Source organism: Culicoides brevitarsis, chromosome 2, assembly GCF_036172545.1.
Source record: "Culicoides brevitarsis isolate CSIRO-B50_1 chromosome 2, AGI_CSIRO_Cbre_v1, whole genome shotgun sequence".
Classification (NCBI taxonomy): Eukaryota; Metazoa; Arthropoda; class Insecta; order Diptera; family Ceratopogonidae; genus Culicoides; species Culicoides brevitarsis.
This window is the reverse complement of record NC_087086.1, coordinates 41,819,193-41,841,398: the sequence shown is the minus strand read 5'-3', so window position 1 is coordinate 41,841,398 and position 22,206 is coordinate 41,819,193. Positions and strand designations below refer to the sequence as shown.

The 22,206-nt window shown below is 33.0% G+C and overlaps 5 protein-coding genes across 9 annotated transcripts; 3 read left to right on the top strand and 2 right to left on the bottom strand.

Moving 5' to 3' along the window:
- Positions 1-71: 71 nt before the first annotated feature.
- Positions 72-11,604, top strand: LOC134832826 (copper-transporting ATPase 1). 5 transcript variants are annotated; one of them, XR_010162082.1, is made up of 7 exons: positions 72-355; positions 484-544; positions 7,040-10,223; positions 10,283-10,432; positions 10,801-11,030; positions 11,152-11,321; positions 11,454-11,560. XR_010162082.1 is itself a non-coding variant. In XM_063847007.1 (6 exons), the coding sequence occupies exons 1-6, from the start codon at positions 304-306 to the stop codon at positions 11,602-11,604; spliced, it is 3,828 nt and encodes a 1,275-aa protein (XP_063703077.1). In that variant the 5' UTR covers positions 72-303. The 5 variants fall into 5 exon arrangements, 4 of the variants coding, with proteins under 4 accessions (XP_063703077.1, XP_063703079.1, XP_063703080.1 ...); XM_063847007.1 differs by lacking the exon at positions 11,152-11,321 and having other exon boundaries at positions 11,454-11,604; XM_063847009.1 differs by lacking the exons at positions 72-355; positions 484-544; positions 11,152-11,321 and adding an exon at positions 824-982 and having other exon boundaries at positions 11,454-11,604.
- On the top strand, positions 3,570-4,723 carry LOC134832456 (uncharacterized). Its single transcript, XM_063846476.1, has 2 exons — positions 3,570-3,731; positions 3,793-4,723. Exons 1-2 carry the CDS (start codon positions 3,570-3,572, stop codon positions 4,714-4,716), a joined length of 1,086 nt encoding a protein of 361 aa, XP_063702546.1. The 3' UTR covers positions 4,717-4,723.
- Positions 11,605-11,780: 176 nt separating the features above from the next.
- LOC134832827 (MRG/MORF4L-binding protein) lies at positions 11,781-12,503 on the bottom strand. The gene is made up of 2 exons (XM_063847011.1): positions 12,354-12,503; positions 11,781-12,295 (listed from the first exon to the last, which is right to left on the bottom strand). Exons 1-2 carry the CDS (start codon positions 12,421-12,423, stop codon positions 11,781-11,783), a joined length of 585 nt encoding a protein of 194 aa, XP_063703081.1. The 5' UTR covers positions 12,424-12,503.
- Positions 12,504-12,560: 57 nt separating this feature from the next.
- On the top strand, positions 12,561-15,113 carry LOC134829419 (protein lethal(2)denticleless). The gene is made up of 3 exons (XM_063842476.1): positions 12,561-12,683; positions 12,973-13,157; positions 13,217-15,113. Exons 1-3 carry the CDS (start codon positions 12,638-12,640, stop codon positions 15,005-15,007), a joined length of 2,022 nt encoding a protein of 673 aa, XP_063698546.1. The 5' UTR covers positions 12,561-12,637; the 3' UTR covers positions 15,008-15,113.
- A 482-nt stretch (positions 15,114-15,595) lies between these two features.
- On the bottom strand, positions 15,596-17,460 carry LOC134830255 (lethal(2)neighbour of tid protein 2). The gene has a single exon (XM_063843675.1). It carries the CDS (start codon positions 17,280-17,282, stop codon positions 15,789-15,791), a length of 1,494 nt encoding a protein of 497 aa, XP_063699745.1. The 5' UTR covers positions 17,283-17,460; the 3' UTR covers positions 15,596-15,788.
- Positions 17,461-22,206: the final 4,746 nt, after the last annotated feature.

Below are 22,206 nucleotides of genomic sequence, written 5' to 3'. Positions count from 1 at the left end.
GATAGTTTTTGAATTAGCGAAAAGATGACATTTCAATTTATCACTTTCATTCGTCTCGTGCAATGTTTTGGTTTTCATTATCCAGTGATTTTTCCTTTAATTACTCTTAAATTTGAGTCAAATATCGAACAAAAAATATCAAATAAACTACAAGCAACGACGAATTACGACAACAATCATCACAAAACGCAAAAATTCTCCAAATCCAAGGAGATGATACTACGTGACATAATAATTTAGTGTCCTCCTACTAAAAAAAATTAACAAAAATCATCAATTATCCAGTGAAAAAGAGGAAAAGTGATGGAAACTGACGTAAAAAATGAAAAAATCACAGAAACTGAAGATCACAAAGGTAAATTTTTCATCCAATCCGGATTTATTGCCTGTCGAAAAGTCCAATATGTTATCATCTGCCCTCATTTTATACGATGTGCATTCTAATCTCAATCTATTTTTGTCTCTTATTTATTTTCTTTGTAGAAAAAGAAGAATCAGCTGCTCCACAGAGTTCAACGAACGATAAAAATGCAGAAAATTCTGGGTAAATTTTTTTTGTCTCAATTATCTGACGCGACAAAGAACTTTCGATAAATCATCATTAGTGACGTCACAAAATCTTTAATTGTTATCGCTCTACGCACTTCTTCTCATCACGCTTGATGCATTGAATCAACATTAAGTGCTTGAAATTCATCCAAGAGAGCGATAATTCTCTCATTTTTGCTATCAACGTTGCTCTATTCCAACTCGGCTTATCTCTTCCATTGATAATTTAATGAATGGAAGAGCACTTGACACTGAAATTTTTCATATTTTTCAGTATTAATTTGTTTATTACTCGAACAACATGTCTTGATCGTGCACAAAAACAAATTTTTAATTAGAAATCCAGAAGTTTGTCAATTTGTCGTCATTTTATAGAACGACAATCATCGATAAAGATGAAATCCAAAAGTTTCAAGTACCGTAGATTAGATAGGTGAGCTATAAAAGTCAAAAATTTTAGATGAAAAGTCTTTTACGTGCAATAAAATGTCAAATTTGGCGATAAATGGATTATCAAAGTCAATTATTATCAATTTTTATGCCAATACTTCTTCAGGAGTTGGTTATCTGCGCGTGAAATATCAACAGGTGATTTGACAAAAATTGCCATAAATCTTAAAAACAAGAAAATTTGCTCAGAAATTCACGTTGGAGTTCATTCACCGTGTAATAGCTGAAAAAAATCAAAACAAACCCAAACCAAAAGTTGGCTAAAATTCATCAAACGCCGCTAAAAACCCGTTCAACAACTATTTTTTCAACTATTTCTCTCTCTCTTGTGTGTGTTAATTCATTCCGCTTTGTTAGCTGAAAAAACTTCGAGTTCAGTATTGAACAGTTTATGCGTCAGATCAGTCGAATGCAAATAAATTTATCTCTCAATTAGTGCCCGCATATAAATTGTAATTGAAATGTGATACAAAACAAATTGGAAAAAGTTCACTTTAAAAGCGATTAGTTTCAATTAAAGTAAAATTTCATGCATTGTCTTAAAAAAAAAAAATAAAAAAAAACCCAAAAGTGACGTACAAAAAAAGCAGAATTGTGGTTAGAAAAGCAAAAGAATTAATAAAAAATCCAATAAAAAGGTGAAAAATGTGTGAGATATAAAAGTTTAAGATTAACATCGCAGTTCAGCAAACAACAGTTCAACATTAAAAAATTGAAGAAAGTAAGTTTTTCTTATGGAGTAATGGCGAAATTACAGTTAAAGTGTTTAATGATAAAAAAAATTAAAAACAATGAGAGTATTGTATACAAGAGACGTCGTAAGTGACTTAATGTTTACTAATTAAGCTGTTATTGAACGCTTGTTTGATTACTCATTAGATAATTAGCCAAGTCTACAACCGATAAATGTGAATTTTTTAACATAAAAAGGAAATTTTAAAAGAAAAAATTATTAAAAGTTGAAATTTTTAATCAAAAGTTTTAAGTCAAGTGCTCAAAAATTTTTAAAAGATATTATTTTTAAAATTTTAAATAAAAATTTATTTAAATAAAAAAATTTAAAAATTTATTTAAATAAAAAAATAAAAATTTATTTAGGTAAATAAAAAAATTAAAAATTTATTTAAAAAATTTGAGTTAAAAAATTTTTAATTTGATTCAAACACATGAAAGATAAAATTTTGAAAATTCAAACAACAAAAATAAAAATTTATTATTTTTTGAAAAATTTTAAAAATTTAATTTAAAAAAAATTAAATTTAATTCAAACCAATTACAGTTAAAAATTTGAAAACTGAAATAAAAAAAATAAAATTTATTTTTTTTTTGTAGAATTTTATTTTAATTAAAAATTTTAAATTTAATTCAAACTTTAACTTCAAACTTTTGATAAAATTTTGGAAATTAATTTTTTTATTCAGTAAAAAAATCCAAAAATAATTGCTTAAATTGCATAAAACCGCATAAAGTCTCATAAAAAGGTACTTGACTCAATACAAAATAATCCCTATTTACATCGCAATAAAGCGAAAGTACCTTCAAGTAACATAAAAATTCATTTCTCTACACATTCACTGCTCTGTCTACATTTTTTTTTTGCATTTCACATTCACTTTATTACCTTTTCTTTACATTGTCTTTATCTGTACGAACGTTGTAATGATCCAGTTTTTGTCGACTATTTGCTTTATGTACTTTCTTCGTACAAGTAATTTAAAAAAAAAATAAATTTTTGTTACTTAACATCACACAACTGACTGATTTTGGAGTGAATCGAATGCGAAAAGTGTGAAAAATTGAAAGTTTTAGTAAGAATTTGTCATTTTTAGCGCCCTTTTTGAAAATATTTCAAGGCAACTTGTGACCTACTCTGGATATTTCTCACAGATTTATCTGAAAAAGTCGTGCAAAAACACACAAATGATCAAATAACGTTAAATAATCACCTTTGGTTGCATTGTTCGTGCCTCATACATTCAACGAGCGATCAACGCATGCAGTAATAATAATGTGTAATATTTTTTTTTGTTTGAATTTATTTATTTAAAGCATTTCGAGATAATATCGTTCGCTGTTTTTTTTTTATTGAAAGCCGTTCGTGTTGCTTTGAGACTTGCTACTAAAACAGTAACGGATCTAATTTTTAATGTTTCTATGCTTACGTTAGTCATGTGAAAGAGAATGTTGGGTACTGCGAAGGCGGAATAATAACAAAAAATATTGGGGGACCTTGAAATTTGACGAATAACGGTCATTCAGAAGGGAGTTGGCTCGAAAGTCCTTCGACTCAGTCTGAAGTTGATCGATTTCGAAGCCAAAAATGCGAATTGACTTGATTTTTGTAACCATATTTACTACGAACGAGAACATATATACGACACGGAAAGAGAGGGAGGAATGCGTTCATTCGTTGTTTTGTGAGCGCACACAAAAAATCAATATCGAAAAATCGATACGTCGTCAAACAAAGTTGGTTGGTTGTAAACAACAGAATTTCCCGTAGAATTTTCGCAAAAGAAAAGAGTTAAATTTGAAATTTTCGTGTTTTGCGTGAAAAATCGCTATCCGAGATGGAAACGCTCGACTATCAGCTGAAATGGGCGCAACATCAATGCAATTTAAACAGCAATATTGCATCGTTATATCGCAACAGCAAGTACGCGGATGTGATGTTGTTGTGCGAAGAACAGTCAATTCCGTGCCATAAAATTGTCTTGAGCTCAACATCGATGGTAAATGCCTTTTTGGTCCCTAAAACGATAAAAAATTAAAATTTCATTAAAAAAATTTTAGTATTTCGCGTCAATTTTCGAAAAATTGCCCCAAATGTCTGTCATGCCAATCATCTACATTGTCCTTCCGCCCGATTTGACGTACCAGGCGATGAAAATTCTCATCCATTACATGTATCGCGGCGAGTCTCGTGTCTCCAACGACATTCTGAAGGAAGTTCTTCATGCGGGCGATGTCCTAAAAGTGCGTGGATTGTATCGCGGAGACTCTGCAGGCAAAGAAAACAAAGCAGAAAAGCCTAAAATTTTGTGTCCTTCGACGTCGCATCATCCAACGTCAAATATTCCGCAGCAAATTCACGCTGAGGCACCGCAAAAAGTCGTTTCTGTCATCAGCAGTGTGGCGCCAACGCCTTCGCATGTCCCGCAAAAAGACACTTTTCACAAAGTCCCATGTGCAACGCGTCGCCCAAGCATCGAGCAACATACATCAACAAAAATTTCCGTTCCAAAAACGCATGTGACGCACCAACAATCGCATCTCGTGAACTTCCTGACGACAATTAAGGAGGAGCCTGTTGAATGGAGTGACGAATTCACGAAAACAGCTGAAAAAATCAAATGTCATCGCGGCATGTACATCAAAACGGAAGAAATTCCTCCCCAAGGAACACATTTCCAAAAATTATCTTGCGAAATCTGCAAAGAAGATTTTATTTTGCCCGCGGATTGGGTACGACACGTTAAAAGACACGCAGAAACGAATATCCCAACACGAAAAAGACGACGAACGGAAGATTTGGATCTCGATGATGAAAATACGGCTTCTTTGCGATGCGATTTGTGTGCTACTTACTTCATAACGCCGGGCGAATGGGTCAAACATGTTCAATCGAGACACACGGAAATGGAATTGGCAGTCGAAAATGAGAAATTGTCGCATACAGCAAGCACGTCGTCATCTTCCGAGGAAACGGGACGATGATAAAGCGTCAAATTTTGCAAAAACTTTTAAGATTCCTTAATCTCCTTGTAAATTATTGTATTTCAAATCCAAAAAAATTTAACTTGTTCAATAAATATTAATAAGATATGAATGTTTTTCGTGGTTTAACGAAGGAATTCAGTTGAATTGCAAAAACTGGTCTAAAGTTGCGACACACATGCATGTCTAAAATTTATTCCAAAAACGTTGCAATGTCTGTCTAACTCATTAAAATATCGTACGTTGTGCAAGAATTTTGTTGTTGCGTTTGAAAAGTAGATCAAAACTTCTCTACTGTTCATGTACCTATTGAGCATTATCTCAAAAGGTAACACTTGAGGATATCTTATCACTTATTGACCGAAGACGAATAAATAAATAAATGAGAATTATCGCTCGAATAGATAAGTTGTTGTTTGAGGTGAAAATGTTTGAAAGTCGTAATAATTTGATTAAAATTTGAATTTTTTTTTTTTTTTGAAAAATTTATGCATTCAAAACCAACAAATTATATTTAAAAAAAAAAATACGTATTTTTTACGTATTTTTTTACGTATTTTTTTTTTCATATCTTTCAATTTTTAAGTTCAATATCTATCAAATAGACATTCAAAAAAAATATATATATATATTTTTTATTAAAAATTTTTGAAAATTATTAAAAAAATTAACTTAAAAAATTATTTGAATTTTTTTAAAAAATTCTTTTTTACTTTAATATTGTATATTTTTAATAATTTTTTTTTCTTCGAAACTAAAAATTTTCGAAAATTTGAAAATATTATTTTCGAACTCGAGACTTTGAATGACTTTGACATGCTTGAAAAAAAATCCATGGGGGATATAGAAATTTTATAAAGATTTTCGTTTTTAGTACTATTTAGTATGGAAAAGTAATAAAATTGGTTAATTTTGAGTTATTTTCTATGATATTGTTATAAAATTAGCTTAAAATTAGACTTAATTTTTCCTTTCCAAAAACTATTTTGAAAAATTTTTCTAACTATGTCAAAGAAAAAAATTTTTTTCAGTTTCAATTTTTTGGCAGTTTTGGGTTAAAAAATTATTAAAAATGATAAATTAGAGTCCTCTGATAAATTTTTATCCATTTCGAGCAAGATTTGACAAAAATTGCTTTGACACAGTTTTTGACATAGTTTTTGACACAGTTTTTCTCTTGATTTAGTTTTCAAAACAAAACTATGTCAAAGAAAAAAAATTTTTTCAGTTTCAATTTTTTAGCAGTTTTGAGTTAAAAAATTATTAAAAATGATAAATTAGAGTCCTCTGATAAATTTTTATCCATTTCGAGCAAGATTTGACAAAAATTGCTTTGACACAGTTTTTCTCTTGATTTAGTTTTCAAAACAAAACTATGTCAAAGAAAAAAAAAATTTTCAGTTTCAATTTTTTAGCAGTTTTGAGTTAAAAAATTATTAAAAATGATAAATTAGAGTCCTCTGATAAATTTTTATCCATTTCGAGCAAGATTTGACAAAAATGGCTTTGACACAGTTTTTGACACAGTTTTTTTGCTCTTGATTTAGTTTTCAAAACAAAACTATGTCAAAGAAAAAAAAATTTTTTTCAGTTTCAATTTTTTAGCAGTTTTGAGTTAAAAAATTATTAAAAATGATAAATTAGAGTCCTCTGATAAATTTTTATCCATTTCGAGCAAGATTTGACAAAAATTGCTTTGACACAGTTTTTGACATAGTTTTTGACACAGTTTTTCTCTTGATTTAGTTTTCAAAACAAAACTATGTCAAAGAAAAAAAATTTTTTCAGTTAAAACTTAAAATTTTCGAAAATTTAAAAATATTATTTTCGAACTTGAGAATTTAATTTTTTTTTTATTTTTTTGCTTTTTTTATCATTCATATTTTCAAATCAGTCAACTTTTAAACATTTTTACCTCAAATCCTTATCTTTATGAAACCCTTCGTATGAAATTTAGTCATATTCAAACTTTTAATAGCAACAGACTTTCAATTTGTGTCTTTAAAATAATAATAAGGCAATAAATTAACAAATTTTAGGAAAATAACGTGTTAAAGAGAAATAATAGGCGAATTTACAACCAAATATTTGCCTTTTTTGCGTCATGCTTCATGCTTTGAAGCCATAAAGATAAGGAAAAACCGGAAAAAGTTCTCTTTGTAACAAAAACATGAAACGAATTTCGACGATTGCTTCTATTCATAACGAAAATGAGGGTCAAGATGATAAAATTAAGCTTTTGTATGTCACTTATGATGAAAATTTAAAAATTTTTTGAAAAAATTTCAACTTTTTAATATTTTTTTTTCTTTTTTCTCTTCAGAAACGCCATGGATGACGAATACAGCGAGTCTCTCGGCTTGCTCGACGATCATCACAACAATGAAACATCCTCCGTGCGTCTTCCAATCATCGGAATGACCTGCCAATCATGCGTTCGCAACATTGAAGGTGCAATTAGTCAACGTCCCGGAGTGCAAAAAATCAAAGTAGTGTTAAGCGAAAATGCGGGATACATCGATTACGATCCTGTCATCACAAATCCCGATCAAATTGCAGAATGGATCGACGATATGGGTTTCGAGTGCAGTTACACAAACGAAAACGGAGCTTCGGGGATTCTCGAGACACGAATTAACATCTATGGGATGACTTGCATGTCATGTGTGCGAAATATCGAGGGAGCTATTTCAGGAAAATCGGGCATTATGTCGATCGCTGTTCATTTAAATGAGAAAATGGGCATTGTGAAGTACGATGCAAGTGTTACGAATCCCCAACAAATCGCAGATTGGATTGATGACATGGGATTTGAAGCAAATGTCGCTGAAACAGAAAGTATTAGTGGTAAAAAGAGCAAAAAGACTGACGTGAAAAAGTTACTTGAGATCGAAAACGAAGCAGGAGGCGACGCAAAATCGAATGGCGTGATAAATGTAACATCCGGCGACTTAACGAGATGTTTTTTGCACGTTCAAGGCATGACATGTGCAAGTTGCGTCGCCGCCATTGAAAAACATTGCAAGAAAATCTTCGGAGTTGAGTCGATTTTAATCGCTCTTCTTGCGGCAAAAGCTGAAGTCAAATACGATCCAAACCTTATCTCACCGCAAGACATTTGCCAATCTATCAGTGAACTTGGTTTCCCTTCCGAACTCATCCAAGAAGAGGGCACGGGCGAAAATGACGTCGAAATTGAAATAAACGGGATGACATGTGCTTCATGCGTTAACAAAATCGAACAACATCTCCTCAAAGTACAAGGAATAACGTCAGCTGTCGTTGCTTTAACCACAAAACGGGGCAAAATTCGTTTCAACAATGAGCTAATTGGAGCACGAACGATCTGCGAACACATCGAGTCCCTTGGATTCGAAGCAAAAATTTTATCTAACAAAGATAAACAATCACGTTCGTATTTGGAACACAAAGAGGACATCCGAAAATGGCGAAATGCGTTTCTTGTGTCGTTAATTTTCGGAGGACCTGCGATGATCGCAATGGTTTACTTCATGATCGAGATGGAACGTCACGGGCATGAAAATATGATCATGGTAATGCCGGGATTGTCTCTTGAAAATCTTGTAATGTTCGTTTTATCAACCCCTGTGCAATTTTACGGCGGATGGCATTTTTACAAACAAGCATATAATGCAGTTTTTCGACACGGCACAAGTAATATGGATGTTTTGATCACAATGGCAACGAGTATTTCGTACATTTACTCCGTTGTGGTACTCGCAACTGCTATTGCAATGCAAATGCGTATCTCGCCGGTCACATTTTTCGACACCCCGCCGATGTTGATAATTTTCATCTCATTGGGACGATGGTTAGAACACATCGCCAAAGGAAAAACCTCCGAAGCACTCAGTAAATTACTCTCCCTGAAGGCAACTGAAGCAGTTTTAGTCAAAGTTAGCGATGATTTCGAAGTTTTATCGGAAAAAATTATTTCTGTGGATTACGTGCAACGCGGCGATATCTTAAAAGTTGTTCCGGGCAGCAAAGTTCCCGTCGACGGGAAAGTTTTATGCGGCAATTCAATGTGCGACGAAAGTCTTATTACGGGAGAATCGATGCCGGTGCCTAAAAAGAAAGGATCTGTCGTAATAGGAGGCTCCATTAACCAAAATGGCTTACTTTTGATGACAGCTTCGCATACAGGAGAAAATATGACGCTCGCACAAATCGTTCGTTTAGTTGAAGAAGCACAAACTTCCAAAGCCCCGATTCAACAACTTGCCGATCGGATAGCTGCCTATTTCATTCCTTTTGTAATCGCCTGTTCGACCTTAACACTCGTCGGATGGATCATTACGGGATATGTTGACGTGAATTTGCTTCCTGTGAAGCATCACGATACAGAAGGCATGAACAAACATGAAATTATTTTCAGTTACGCGTTTCGATGTGCATTAAGTGTTCTTGCTATTGCATGTCCTTGTGCTTTGGGCCTTGCCACGCCAACTGCTGTCATGGTTTCATCGGGAGTTGGAGCGCAAAACGGAGTTTTAATGAAAGGCGCGGGTCCTTTAGAAAACGCACATAAAGTCAAAACCATCGTTTTTGATAAAACAGGGACAATTACTCACGGAATGCCAATGACGTCGAAAATCACATTTTTCGTTAAGCAAAAAATTTGTTCCGTATCGAGGGCTTTGACGATTCTCGGAGCTGCAGAAAGTAACAGTGAACATCCTTTGGCATCAGCAGTAACGAAATTCGTGAAAGAAGTCTCCGAACAAAACACTTTTGGAAAAGTTGAGAATTTTCAAACTGTTCCGGGATGCGGGATAAAATGTACTGTCTCAAATATTGATGCGCCCCTGAAACAAACAGAAAATGCAGAGAAAATGATTAATTTTAAAAATTCATGGAATGCAACGAAATCTGTGGGATTCTTGAATTGCATTGAAATTCGTGAATTACTTCCGCAACAATCTCCGAGTCACATTGAACTTGAGCAACTTTTGCATTTTGGCGACGGAATTGAAACTGAACCTGCCGAAGCCTTCGCTTTAGTCAACGAATTCAACGTTCTCATCGGAAATCGTGAATGGATGATGCGAAATGCAATAACTCTCCCGCCTGAAATCAACGCAGCAATGATCGAAGAAGAATCCATGGGGAACACAGCCATTCTCTGTGCGATTAATAACACGTTAATTTGTATGTTAGCTGTCTCAGATATGGTAAAACCGGAAGCTTTGTTGACTGTTTACACGCTGAAAAAGATGGGAATTGATGTTATTTTACTCACGGGAGATAATAAAAATACAGCAGCGACAATTGCTCGTCAAGTTGGAATTACGAGAGTTTTTGCTGAAGTTTTGCCATCACATAAAGTTGCGAAAATTCAAAAAATTCAAGAAAAAGGAGAAAGAGTTGCGATGGTTGGCGATGGCGTGAACGATTCTCCGGCTTTAGCACAAGCTGATGTTGGGATTTCGATTGCTTCGGGTACAGATGTTGCTGCGGAAGCTGCTGATGTTGTATTGATGAGGGTAAGAATTTTGAATTTTAAGAAATTTTTGAAGAAATTTATGATTTTTTGCCTTTTTAGAACGATCTTCTTGATGTAATTGCCTGTTTGGATCTTTCTCGCAAGACTGTTCGTCGAATTCGTTTGAATTTCCTCTTTGCCAGTATGTACAATTTACTTGGAATCCCATTAGCTGCAGGCGTTTTCAGTCCATGGGGATTCTTATTGGAGGTAAATTTAAAAAACAATTTTTGAAAATTTTTTGAAAAATTTAAATAATTTTTTTTTGATAAATTTAAAAAAAAAATTGAAAAATTTAAAAAAATTTTTTGAAAAATTTGACAAAAAATTTTGAAAAATTTAAAAAAAAAAATTTGAAAAATTATGAAATATATTTTTGACTATTTGTTATTTTTTTTTTTTTGAAATTTAAAAAAAAAATTTAATTCTTAAAAAAATTAAAAAATTATTAAATATACCTATTTTTGACTTTTCGCTAATTTTTTTTTGAAAAATTGTAAATTTTTTAAAATTATAAAAATTTCGAAAAACTGTAATTTTTTTTAATAAAATTAATAAAATTTCTCTTCATCAAACAGCCTTGGATGGGATCTGCTGCAATGGCAATGTCAAGCGTTTCCGTGCTTTGCTCATCTTTGCTTCTGAAAATGTATCGCAAACCAACAGCAGCTTCCTTACAGACTCCCGAGTACTTACAACTCTACGAATCAGGCGCTTTCCTCGATCCAGATTCAATTTCCGTGCATCGTGGCTTAGATGACATACCGAGACCTATTTTCGGTAGATCAACAAGTTCATCTCTTGCCAAGTAAGTTTTCGTTTTAACACTTTTGGGTTCTTTTTTGCTTGTTTGGTGACTAAAAAAGGGATTTCTACGGATTTTTATTATTTTTTTTTTATAATTTATTATCTATTGGTTACTTTTTCAGTTTCTTCAAAGGGTCTCCATCTATTAACGCTTAAAAAAATTAATTAACAAACACACACACAAAAACACAAATTTGCACGAACTGTAGATAATTTTGGGTGAAAAGCCGAAGAAAACTGTATTTACTAATGATTTAGTATTTTTTAGCTTTAATTTTTTTATTATTATTTTGTAAGTAAAATATTGTAACTAAACCAGCGCATGTTAAAATTGTAAGAAAATACACAAAAAATAACTAAAAAGACTGTCAAAGTGCCATAAAATAGCAAAAAATTCATTTTTTACGTTTTTTTACACTGCCAGAATGTTCATGAAAGCAGCGAAGGAGTTCACGAGCGGATCGACAGACGACAAACAACGCCGTTTGTTAGATGCGGAGGATGATACTCATGTCGAGATCGTTAAGTCAAGCAAGAAACCCTTCAAAGACAGCACAGAATTGCAGAAACTATAACGACGTTAAACCGTTCCTTAGATTTTTGACCATTTTTGATACGATTGAACAACACTCAAGCCCCCAGTTACTTATTGATAAGAAAAATTTTACATTTTTTGTTATATTATTGATTTTTAAATACAAAGTGAAGAATAAAAAATGATATTTTTTTGGGAAATTTTCGATTTTTTCATTCAAATTCGACGACGTTTCATTCCCGTTGGCGTTGGAGTAGATGGCGAGCTGTTTGGCGTGTCAGTAGTTGAGGTAGATGCTCTCGTACGTTTCGGTTGTGTTCGTTTAATTGTCGAATTTTTGTCTTCTGTGTCTTTTGTATCTCGTGCCGGCGTCGAATTACGAGTTCGAGATTTTTCCTCTTCTTTTGCGACGTTTGTTGGAGTGTTGGAAATGGGTGTCGAAGCAGGCGTTTCGGATTTTTCGCTCATTTTGCTTTCCGTATCGTCGTCTGCGTCATCAGGATTTTCTACCGTACTCGTTTTGACACACCAACTTTCCGGCAACGCAAAATCCGACTCTTCGGCATCGACAACGGGCGGCTCGAGTTCGTCAAGAGCAGCTAAATTGTACATCGTTTTGAGTTTTGCCCATAAAATTGTGCTGTTTATCTCTTTTCCGAGCTTATTGACGAGTCTTTCAACGAGCAAAGCCATGTTAAAGTGTTTGTTTTGCCCAAAGGGACGAAGACCATCTAAAAGTTTTGAAATTTTCAGTTGAAAGTTGTTTTTAAAATGAATTTTTTTACTTACCAAGAGCGAAAAACAACTGAATCTCATCTTCAGTATCCCATGTAAAGTCCACAGGATTCGCTACTGCCATTTTTCGGGCTTCAAAACTGCTATTTTATGCTAATTTTTGCTAAAATCTTCCCGAAATTGACTGAAATTCAGATGTTTGTTTACGTTATGAAACGTCAACTTTCAAACGTCAAAAATTTTGACGGTTAAAAAATCTGGAGGGAAACAAATGAACCTCGTCATCTCAGAAAATTATGTTATTTTAAGCCTTACAAGTCGAATTAATTAGTTTAAAGATGCAAAATAGTATTCTCAATCTCATCGGAAGACAACACGGGAATTGTAAGTATCGATTTCTTCGAGATTTTAGCAAAAATCGAAAAATTGCAAATTTCATACAAGTTGTGAAAATTTTTTGCGCAGCAATTTTTAAACGATTTATATCATTTTCATGCATTTTATCTCACGAAAAATGATGAAAATCGTAAGAAATGCTACAATTCAATGAATTTTCTTCTAAAAATGAGAATTTTCTCGCAAATTCCATTTATGGAAGTTCGCGCTCGTTTAAGCATTTGGCGGGTAATTAATTCCACGTCAATTTTTTATCTAATTTTCGTTTTTCTTTTAGATTTTTCCCGAAATTATGACACAACACTCTGTAGATTAGCTGCACACGAGACAGATTCATGGAAGGGCGTTGCTCCGTCGACACACGGGCCTCTTTATAATCCAGAGCCTCCCGTTCTTGCCGCCAAATTTGCAAAACAAACCGGCAACCAACACATCATCGCAATTGCTAATGAGGATGGAATGGTAATTTTTCAACTTTTTCACGTAAAAATCTTAATTTTTCTTAAAAAACATTATTTTAGGTTGCAGTTCAGAACGTAAATCACAGAAATTACGATATAGCTTCAGGCGAAATCCCTCTCGATGGTGTGCAATGTCATTATAACGCTGTTTTCGATGTCGAATGGATGCCGAATGAAATGAAGCTCGTTACCGTTTCAGGAGATCATTCGGCGAAATTATGGCAATTGACGGAAAGTAAACTCGTTGAAACTCGAATCTTTCAAGGTCATTTCCGATCTGTGAAAACAGCAGCATTTCGTAAAACAGACTCTGCCGTATTTGCAACAGGAGGGAGAGATGGTTCAATTTTGATTTGGGATACGCGAAGTGCTCATAGTATGGAATCCGCATCACGAGCTGATAATTGCATTTTTAGCGGGCATGCAGGAGGACAACCAAATACGCCGCAATCGCATCGAAAACGCTCAGGAAGTCGTCAAAGCACGCCAAAATTACCGGCGAACGTTAGTTCGAGCAGTATCACAGGTTTGGTCTTTCAAGATGACAATTCGTTGATTTCGTGCGGCGCTGGCGACGGATTGATCAAAGTTTGGGACATGCGACGCAATTATACGGCTTTCAAAAAAGAACCAATGCCAAAATATAGTCTTCCGTATGCTGGCACGAGCACTTTTGTTGGATTCACAAATTTGTTGGTTGATAATGCGGGAATTCGATTGTATGCAAGTTGTATGGATAACACGATTTATTGTTACAATATCTCGACATACACGCAACCGTTGGTGCAAAAATACACAGGAGCTGATATTGGATCGTTTTACATCAAAGCTTGTTTGAGTCCTGATGACAAATATTTGATCAGCGGAAGTAGTAGCGAAAAAGCGTACATTTGGAATGTTGACTACCAAAATCCTCTTGTTACCCTAAATGGACATACGCAAGAAGTAACTTGCGTGGCATGGACTCAAAGTAGGGAGAATGCAATTGTTACATGTTCTGATGATGCGAGACACAAAATTTGGCGCATTCCGCGTGAAGAAATTACGAGCGATATTTTAGCTTTGAAATATCGAGGCGTTGCTGAACCTTGTCCTGATTACCGTAAAAGTACGAAAATTCCTGTTAAAACAACTTTTACGCCTCGTTCGGGTAGAAAATTCATCCGATATGAAAGAACTCCAACAACTACAACGCCCTTTGAACGACGAACCAACAGCACTAAGAGACCTTATTCAACTATTTGTGATGAAGACGAACCAACGAATCCCGATCCAAAACGCGTTAATACCGAAAATGGCGTGATTTCAAAGGGGCGACGTTTATTCAGTCCTCTTGCAAGCACTTCTCGTCAAGCAGGCGGCATTCAATGTTTAGACATAACAAAAGGACTTCAAATAATCTTTGAAGAAAATGAAATTCCTACCTCACCCTCAACTTCCAAACCTCGAACATCTCCATTAGCTGAACGAGTAAATGCAAATTTACTCTTGTCACCCGACATGAATGGAGCAGTTCCCTTTTCTCCAACAAGTAACTTGCCCAATTTCGTCGTTGATGGCGAAGCGCCTCATTTGCGAGTTTCTAGTCCGAAACGTAAACTCAAAGAGAACGTTGATTGGCTCACGAAGATACGAAAACAGAAAATTTTGAGTTTAGGTACGAGTGAAAAGACGTCAGAGGAGACAACGTCGCAAATTGCTACAACGCCAACTTCGAAAACGCCCAAAAGACGACATTCCGGATACCATGATAGTCCAACGTCGCATAATCCAAAGACGCCTCGGAGATCGTCGACGGCGGAAACGAGCATCTTGAGATTCCTGACAGTGACACCCACGAGTCGCAAGTAGACTGAAAAGATTTTTAAGGAGACGATAGATTAGATTTAGAGATAAAAAAGACAGGTATTGATTTTTTATAGAAGTTTATTCACAAATAAAAGAAGAAAAATATAAATTTTTACTTTTTTTTATATTTTTTTAACAAACGACACACAAATTCTTATTTTTGGCTAAAAACACGTTTCATTGTTAGAAGATTTATAAAGAAAAAAAAATAATTTTAAAGATAAAAAGAATATTAAAAAAAAATTCAAAAAAAAAACAATTTTTTTAAAAAATTTTAAAAATAAAAAATTTTTAAAAAATTTTCGAAAGAAAAAAAATTAAAAAAATTTTCTAAAGAAAAAAAAATAAAAAAAATTTTAAAAATAAAATTAAAAAAAAAAATTTAAAAAAATTTAAAAAATTAAAAAAAATTTTTAAAAAATTTTAAAATTTTTTAAAAATAAAAAACATTTAAATTTAAATTTTAAAAATTTTTTTAATTTTTTTATTTTTGAAAAATTTTAAAATTTTTTAAATTTTTTTTCTCTATAAATCATATTAAAATTACCAAAAAAAAAAATGATTTTTTTCATATTTCGCGTATATATGAAGCACGTTTTAATTATTATTTTCATCAAATTTGATAAAAAGGCACTTTTTGGAGATATTTTTATGTAAAAAAAAACAATCCGTTCAACTACAATTTTATGAGAAATTTTTACATTTCCTCACAAATTTCGAATTAAATGCTATTAAATTCTGTCTTTTTTCCAATTTTAATAAATTTTAACTAAATTTTTGGTTTTTACTTTTGCTTTTTGCTCTGATCGACAACTTCTTGTCCTTGTCTGAGCGTTTTCATCATATTTCTCCCAATTCCTATCAACACAAGGATATGACAAACGTGCAAAAGTTCGCTGCTGAAATCCGTACTTGGATATGTATTCCAACTCAATTCGATCAAAAACAAGAGCAAAAATCGAACATTTGTCGAAAAATTCGTCGACCACAAAAGATATGGCAACGAATGGAAATACCAAATATAAAATTGGTAATGTAAGCTGCGACAACAAATCATTCCAATAAAATTCGACAAAAATAACGGAAGAAGCGCTAATTGTGTTGATTGTTCAAAATGAACTGAATATTTTTGATTTGAATCTTCTTCAATGGGTTCTTCGACCTTTTCTGGTTGCTTTCCTTGTTGCTTCATGTTCTTCTTGAGACCTTTTTCGAATGAATTCAGAAATTCCTGCTGATCTTTTGTAAGTTTTTCTTCATTTTTCGTTGATTTTTTCACTTTTTGAGTCTTTTTCAGACGATTTTCAGCATCAATTTGGGGTTGTAGCTGTTTCTCCAACTGCCTCAAACGGAAATAGTTCATGAAATATTTGTACGAAGGTGTTGCAAATAACGCTAAAAGTGCTAAATGTACTCCCAATAATGCAAGATGAAATTTTTTGTCGACAAAAATCTCTTCGGGAAGGAATCTATAGTTGACGGTCCATTTATGTTCAAAAACTCTTCCCAAATTGAAAGCTCCTTTGATGTATTCGACGGGATATGTTGCCAAAAACGGTGCTCCAAGCAAAAGTTGAACCGCAGCACAAATCGAGAGTTGTTTAAACGTTCCTTTGTAACCGACATTTGTGATGTAGAAGAGTAATAAGGCAGGAGCGAACAGCAAAATGTTCATTTTGATCGAAACAGCAACACTAAAGGCGATACTTCCGAGACTCCATTTCTGATCCATGAACAGATTCAATGCCATATACAAAAATAACACAGCTAACGGGTCATTGAACAATCGTAGGACGTAAATTGAGTGCACTCGATACGATGTGAAGGCAGTTATAACCAAAACGTAAGGAGGAACTTTCCGACATTTCGTGTAAAGTCTCAAAACGAGCGTCATTTGCATCAAATAAATCCCGATGAACAAATATTGTCCCAAACGGATGTTTTTTCCGAACGACGTCAAGTAATAGAAGGCAGTATAGATGTAAACATGACCCGCTGGATACACTAAAGGACCCGTATCTCCATGTAACTTTGAATAATCCAATGTTCCGTTCAGAAAAGTATCAATTTGTTGCATGTAAGCAGTCCAATCGATCTCCGTGTATTTCACTCGATGCACAATTAAGACATTTAGAACGAGTTCAGCAACTAATATCAACAAAGATACAATCCATAATTGAGCAGGATCGAAAATTAAGGATTTGATAAAGTTGAGTGTGAGATATTTCTTTGAGAATTTGGCAAATTTGCTGTTATTGCTTTTCGTTGCCGGTGCCATCGTGTCAATTTTTCGTTCGTCTTTTTGAGGCAGAAGAAAATTTTGAATGAAATCCTTTTTTAATGGAAGATGTTCATCACAATCGAGTCTTGAATTTTGAAGATTCTTCACAAATATTCTCTTTAAAGGTTGAGAAGAAGAAAAGCCTGATTTATGACTGAAATTGAGAAAAAAAAATTGTTGTTGACAAAAAGAGGTAAGTAACTGAATTTCGCATTGATAAATATTTTGAATTACTTATCGGGTCAAAATCATAACGGACAATAACGGAGCCCAAATGGAGCCTCATTGCTTCTAAAATGGTCTCAAAAACTCCCTGAAATGAGAAAAAAAAAATTTTTTTCAATATATTGGTTCAATTTTTAATTTTTTGTTAAAGAATTTTCGTTTGAAAAATTATTTAAAAAAAAAATAATAAAAAAAAAATTTTTCAAAATAAAACATAAATTAAACAAAAAAAATAATTAAAAAAAATTACGAATATTTTTAAAAATTAAATAATTAAAAAAATACAAAAATGTTAAAAAAAATTAAGCAAAAAAAAATAAATAAATAAAAATTTTAATTTTCTAAAATGAGAAAAAAAAAATTTTTTAATAAACTTTTTAATTTTAATTTTTTATTCAAGAAAAAATTATTTAAAAAATTTTTTTAAAAGTTAAAAATTAAAAAAAATCAAAACTTCATGTGAAAAAAAAAAAATATAAAAATGTGCTTGAATCACATGTTCATAACGATAACTTTCAAGACGTTAACATTACGAAAACACACATTCGCCGGCATCAGTCACAATCAACAAGTCAACAGGTTCAGAAGTTTTTTAGTGTAGTTCAAGCTAAATAGTCTGATCATCGTAAGAAATATTTTTTATAAAGTGAAAAAATTCATCAAGTGATAAAAAATGTAAGAATTTTCTCAAAAAAAAAAATTAAAAAAACAAAAAATCGTATGTTACCGATCAAAAATTATTTAACAAAAAAAAAATCAAAATTAATTCAATTCAAAAAATTAACAAAAAAAAAAATAATAATAACAAACAAAATCGTAAGTGATGACCTTGTTTGCTTTTTTTTCGTCGACGTTTATGTTGTTGTTGCTTTTGAGCATGGGACTCATGCTGCATGATGTGAAAACATGACGAGAATACAAAAAAAATTTTTTTTTTGATCCATTTAAATGTTTTGGTTTATGTTTGGAACAAGTGAAGCCGATTAAAAGAGTCAAAAAAATTAAATTGGATGATGTCAGAAGTGTGACGTTCCCGTGGATTTTAAGTGAAATTCCTCATCGTTAATCAATCATTTGTGTTGCCATGCCATGTGAGACAATTACATTCTATTTATTTGTTTATTTTTACAAAGAGAAGTCATAAAAAGTTATGTGATGATGAGAGATTCTTCGAAAAAATTAAAGCAAAAATTCAGTCAAGGTCGAGAATTTATTGTCGAGAAATTTTGCAATGAAATTCTCAAAGAGATTTTTTAAAGAGTTCAACCAAAAATGTGCTCTTATGCAAAAAAAAAATTTTTTTTTGGCAAAGTCGTAAATTCGTAGAAAAATATCGCATCGTAGGTAAACAAGAAAAAAACAATACCGAGAAGGTATCAGTTTCATCGCCTCTTCGTTTGTTTACTTGCTATCGCTTAAGCAGCGAGGAGTGTCTTTCACTATTTTTTTTTTCACGCCAATTCGATACGACATCAGATCATGACTTAATTCAGCGGCAGCAGCAGCAACAACAACGAGCTTCTCGTCTCCCATAAATTAGCGTTTCAAACAATCAACTCATTAGTATACAATGTAGCTGGCTTTGATCAAACACGTGTAACGTCTATCTATCTATCCAACCATCCATCGAATGAGCGAGCAAAAAAAAAATAAAATAAAATAAAATGGTATTGTCTCAAAAAAAAAAAATGTATCGCGGAATTGAAATGTTTATCGTCGAGTAGTAGGGCCAAACCTGTTTTAATTTGCTTTTCGTGTAACTAACGTTATTTACTACGCTCGACATCTTTTTGGCCCTTTTTGTACGCGAAAGTAGGTTTTTTTTTTCGATGATATTTAACGCATTATTAATCGTAACCTTGAAATTTGTTTGTCTCCCTGAGGTGCGCGTGTCGTCGTAAAGAATCATTCTAAATAACAATAATTGTTATGGAAATCGGATAATTTGCAACAAAGTATCGACGTGCACTAAGTGACAAATATTTGCACACGCGTTAATTAAAGTGAAGAACGACAGCGGTTTCTGACCATAAATGGGCGTTGATTGAGTGTGCGGTGATTCGTGTTGCCATGAGGGGGAAAGTAATCGATTTTCCGATAAAATGTGAGGAGGAAAAAAAATTGTTGCTGACGGAAAATCAACATTGAACGGATTACGGAAAGTAAGCGGCGGTGGTTGGCATGGATGACAACAAAAACTACTCGACGACTATTTTTATCGTTTGTTGTGTAAATAACGGCGTTGTTGCTATTTTAAGGATTAATGAGAATGGTTTTGATTGATTGTCTGTCGTTTGTTTGCCGAACGGATGTCAATTAGTGGTTTGATGAGGGATGTCACGCATTATTTCTTCACGGATAGAATTTTTTTTTCAAATTCAGTTTATCATCGATTATCACACCAAAGTATTTTGTCTCCTTTACTCTTTCAATATCACAGTTTTCAAAATTCAATACGTTTTCAAATTAATTTTTGATCCTAAAATGATAGAAAATTTCATTAAAATGATAAAAATTAAATTTTTCATACCTCATTTCCTTCCATATGCAACCACAAATTGCTTCCGCCTGGTTAATTACTTTCCTCAAGCACAATCTCGTACGCAACTCCCCGTTATCTGACTCATACTCATATTTCAAGGTTGACTTGCTTTGATTAAATTTAGTTGCTCTTATCTGCCTTTTCTCGAAATTGATTCCAATTTTTCCATAATTTTCGTTTCACGCACTTTCTCTGTGAAGAAAAAAAAATTTTAAAATTCTTATCAAAAAAAAGAGTAGGAAAATTACGAATAAATGTGCAACAAGTAAACAACCAAAAAATTAATCACCAAAAGTCGTTCGTCACAGCGCTCGAGTGATAAGCGAACGTTGTTTGTTTACCCGAATTTCTGCCTGAAAAAATATTTTTTTTGGAACAAAAGATTATTTTTTCGCCTTTCAAGGCTGCAATTTGCTTCTCACGTCAATCGCTTGTCAATTACTTGCGAAATTGTCTCATTATCGCCGATCGATATTGAAAGTCGGAAGCGAAATTTCTTATCAACTCCGTCGTCTAGTCATCGTAAATTCAATCATGAGGCAATAAAAAAGTCTTCTGCTTCACCCGGTTTTGTTTCTTATCAATTTTCAGCCTTTTTTGTCTTGTAAGTTCGCATTACATCAATAAATAGCGTAAAATCGACTCGTTCCTTGGATATTTTTACGACTCGATGCACCATTCAACATTCAACTAACTGGTTTGAACTGCTTCAGCACTTCCTTATAGTGAATGCGTGTCATGTTTGTCTGTCTGCACTTGTCCTCGTTGCGCTAATAACTTTAATAGCGACGATTTGCATTCGCACGCCTTGTATGGCGATGGTCGAAGACGCTTTGTGTGAATGAACAATTAAATTGATATTGCGCGGATCATGGTTGAGGCGATGATATTTTTGCTATTTAGTCGCGTATGTACAAATATTACGCGATTTTGAAGAGCAAATATGACAACTTGTTGAGAAGTTCACTTGGTGACAATTTTTCGAGACACGACGACAATTGTTTACTTGCAAGATATTTTCTTTAAAGCTCCTATAAGTGCAAACGACGACAAAAATTTCGAGAGATATGCATCTGTTTTTCGTGTTCTTTCGACATAGGCAGGCATATATTTGCTAAAAATACAAAATTAAGAAAAATTTTAGAGAAAAATTCATTTTCAGCAAAAATTTTACCTTCTGATCCTTAAAAATCATCAAAATGCTTCGAAAACGTGAAGTTTCGAACAAAAGTCAAACACTCTTCGGAAATTTTTTAAACCAAAACGACACAATATGGCTCGGGTGAGTGAACTTTAAACAACTGTGCAGTTTCACAGGCCTCCTTATGTACTTTTTGTTATCGTTTTTGTACTTTTTTAATGACTCACACATTTGTTGAACAATTTTATTGAACTCTTCGACATTTTTATTAATCGTGAAGTCATTATCTTAGATTTTTATTGCGATCTTTACTTCTTTCAGCAAAAGTTTTACCTTCAACTTTGGAGATGACATTTTATGAAGCATAAAAATGACAAATAAAGTTGAGAAATTCTGAAAGAAAAAAAAGTTAAAATGAAATATGAGAAAAATTATTAAAAATTTTTTTGTTTAAATGCTTCAAGGGATGAATTTTAGGTCAAAAATCAAGAATTTTATAATAAAAAACATCAAAAAATTTGAAAATTTCCTTCCTTATTAAAATTAAAGGCAATCCAATCCAATTAAAAAATGTTGGTTTTGACTTTTAATCAATTCCTCGCTCAATATATCGCCCTTTATCGATCCGCCCAACCATAATTCCCATTGTTACTGACTACTGCAACGATTATCTACAACACTCGAATATATATTGTTTACCTCCTCTAATCAATTTGTGCCAGTAAAATTTATACAAGTTGTTTACGAACAAATAAAATAAATATATTAATTACTCACTGAGCACACAAACGACGGAATGGCTGCCATTCGTGCGAGATTCACATATATGCATATTTAATCGCCTTCAATGTATAAATTAAAATTAGAGGAGGATTTAAATTGGATTAATTGCTGCTCTGCTTTCGTGTTTTTCGCGATGATGATGATGATGATTATTGTTATTAAAAACAATTGACATCAATTCACACGCATGCATGCACGAAACGAGTCTTGACGCGACTCGACAATCTTTT

What these genes read in the sequence shown, in the direction of transcription:
- LOC134832826 (XM_063847007.1), top strand. Translation starts at nt 304, where the DNA reads ATGGAAACTGACGTAAAAAATGAAAAAATCACAGAAACTGAAGATCAC. An exon ending in AGAAACTGAAGATCACAAAG is followed by an intron (nt 356 to 483) that starts GTAAATTTTTCA and finishes TTTTCTTTGTAG; the next exon opens with AAAAAGAAGAATCAGCTGCT. An exon ending in AAAAATGCAGAAAATTCTGG is followed by an intron (nt 545 to 7,039) that starts GTAAATTTTTTT and finishes TTTTCTCTTCAG; the next exon opens with AAACGCCATGGATGACGAAT.
- LOC134832827 (XM_063847011.1), bottom strand. Translation starts at nt 12,423, where the DNA reads ATGGCAGTAGCGAATCCTGTGGACTTTACATGGGATACTGAAGATGAG. An exon ending in TCAGTTGTTTTTCGCTCTTG is followed by an intron (nt 12,296 to 12,353) that starts GTAAGTAAAAAA and finishes CAAAACTTTTAG; the next exon opens with ATGGTCTTCGTCCCTTTGGG.
- LOC134832456 (XM_063846476.1), top strand. Translation starts at nt 3,570, where the DNA reads ATGGAAACGCTCGACTATCAGCTGAAATGGGCGCAACATCAATGCAAT. An exon ending in TCTTGAGCTCAACATCGATG is followed by an intron (nt 3,732 to 3,792) that starts GTAAATGCCTTT and finishes AAAAAATTTTAG; the next exon opens with TATTTCGCGTCAATTTTCGA.
- LOC134829419 (XM_063842476.1), top strand. Translation starts at nt 12,638, where the DNA reads ATGCAAAATAGTATTCTCAATCTCATCGGAAGACAACACGGGAATT. An exon ending in CGGAAGACAACACGGGAATT is followed by an intron (nt 12,684 to 12,972) that starts GTAAGTATCGAT and finishes TTTTTCTTTTAG; the next exon opens with ATTTTTCCCGAAATTATGAC. An exon ending in TTGCTAATGAGGATGGAATG is followed by an intron (nt 13,158 to 13,216) that starts GTAATTTTTCAA and finishes ACATTATTTTAG; the next exon opens with GTTGCAGTTCAGAACGTAAA.
- LOC134830255 (XM_063843675.1), bottom strand. Translation starts at nt 17,282, where the DNA reads ATGGCACCGGCAACGAAAAGCAATAACAGCAAATTTGCCAAATTCTCA.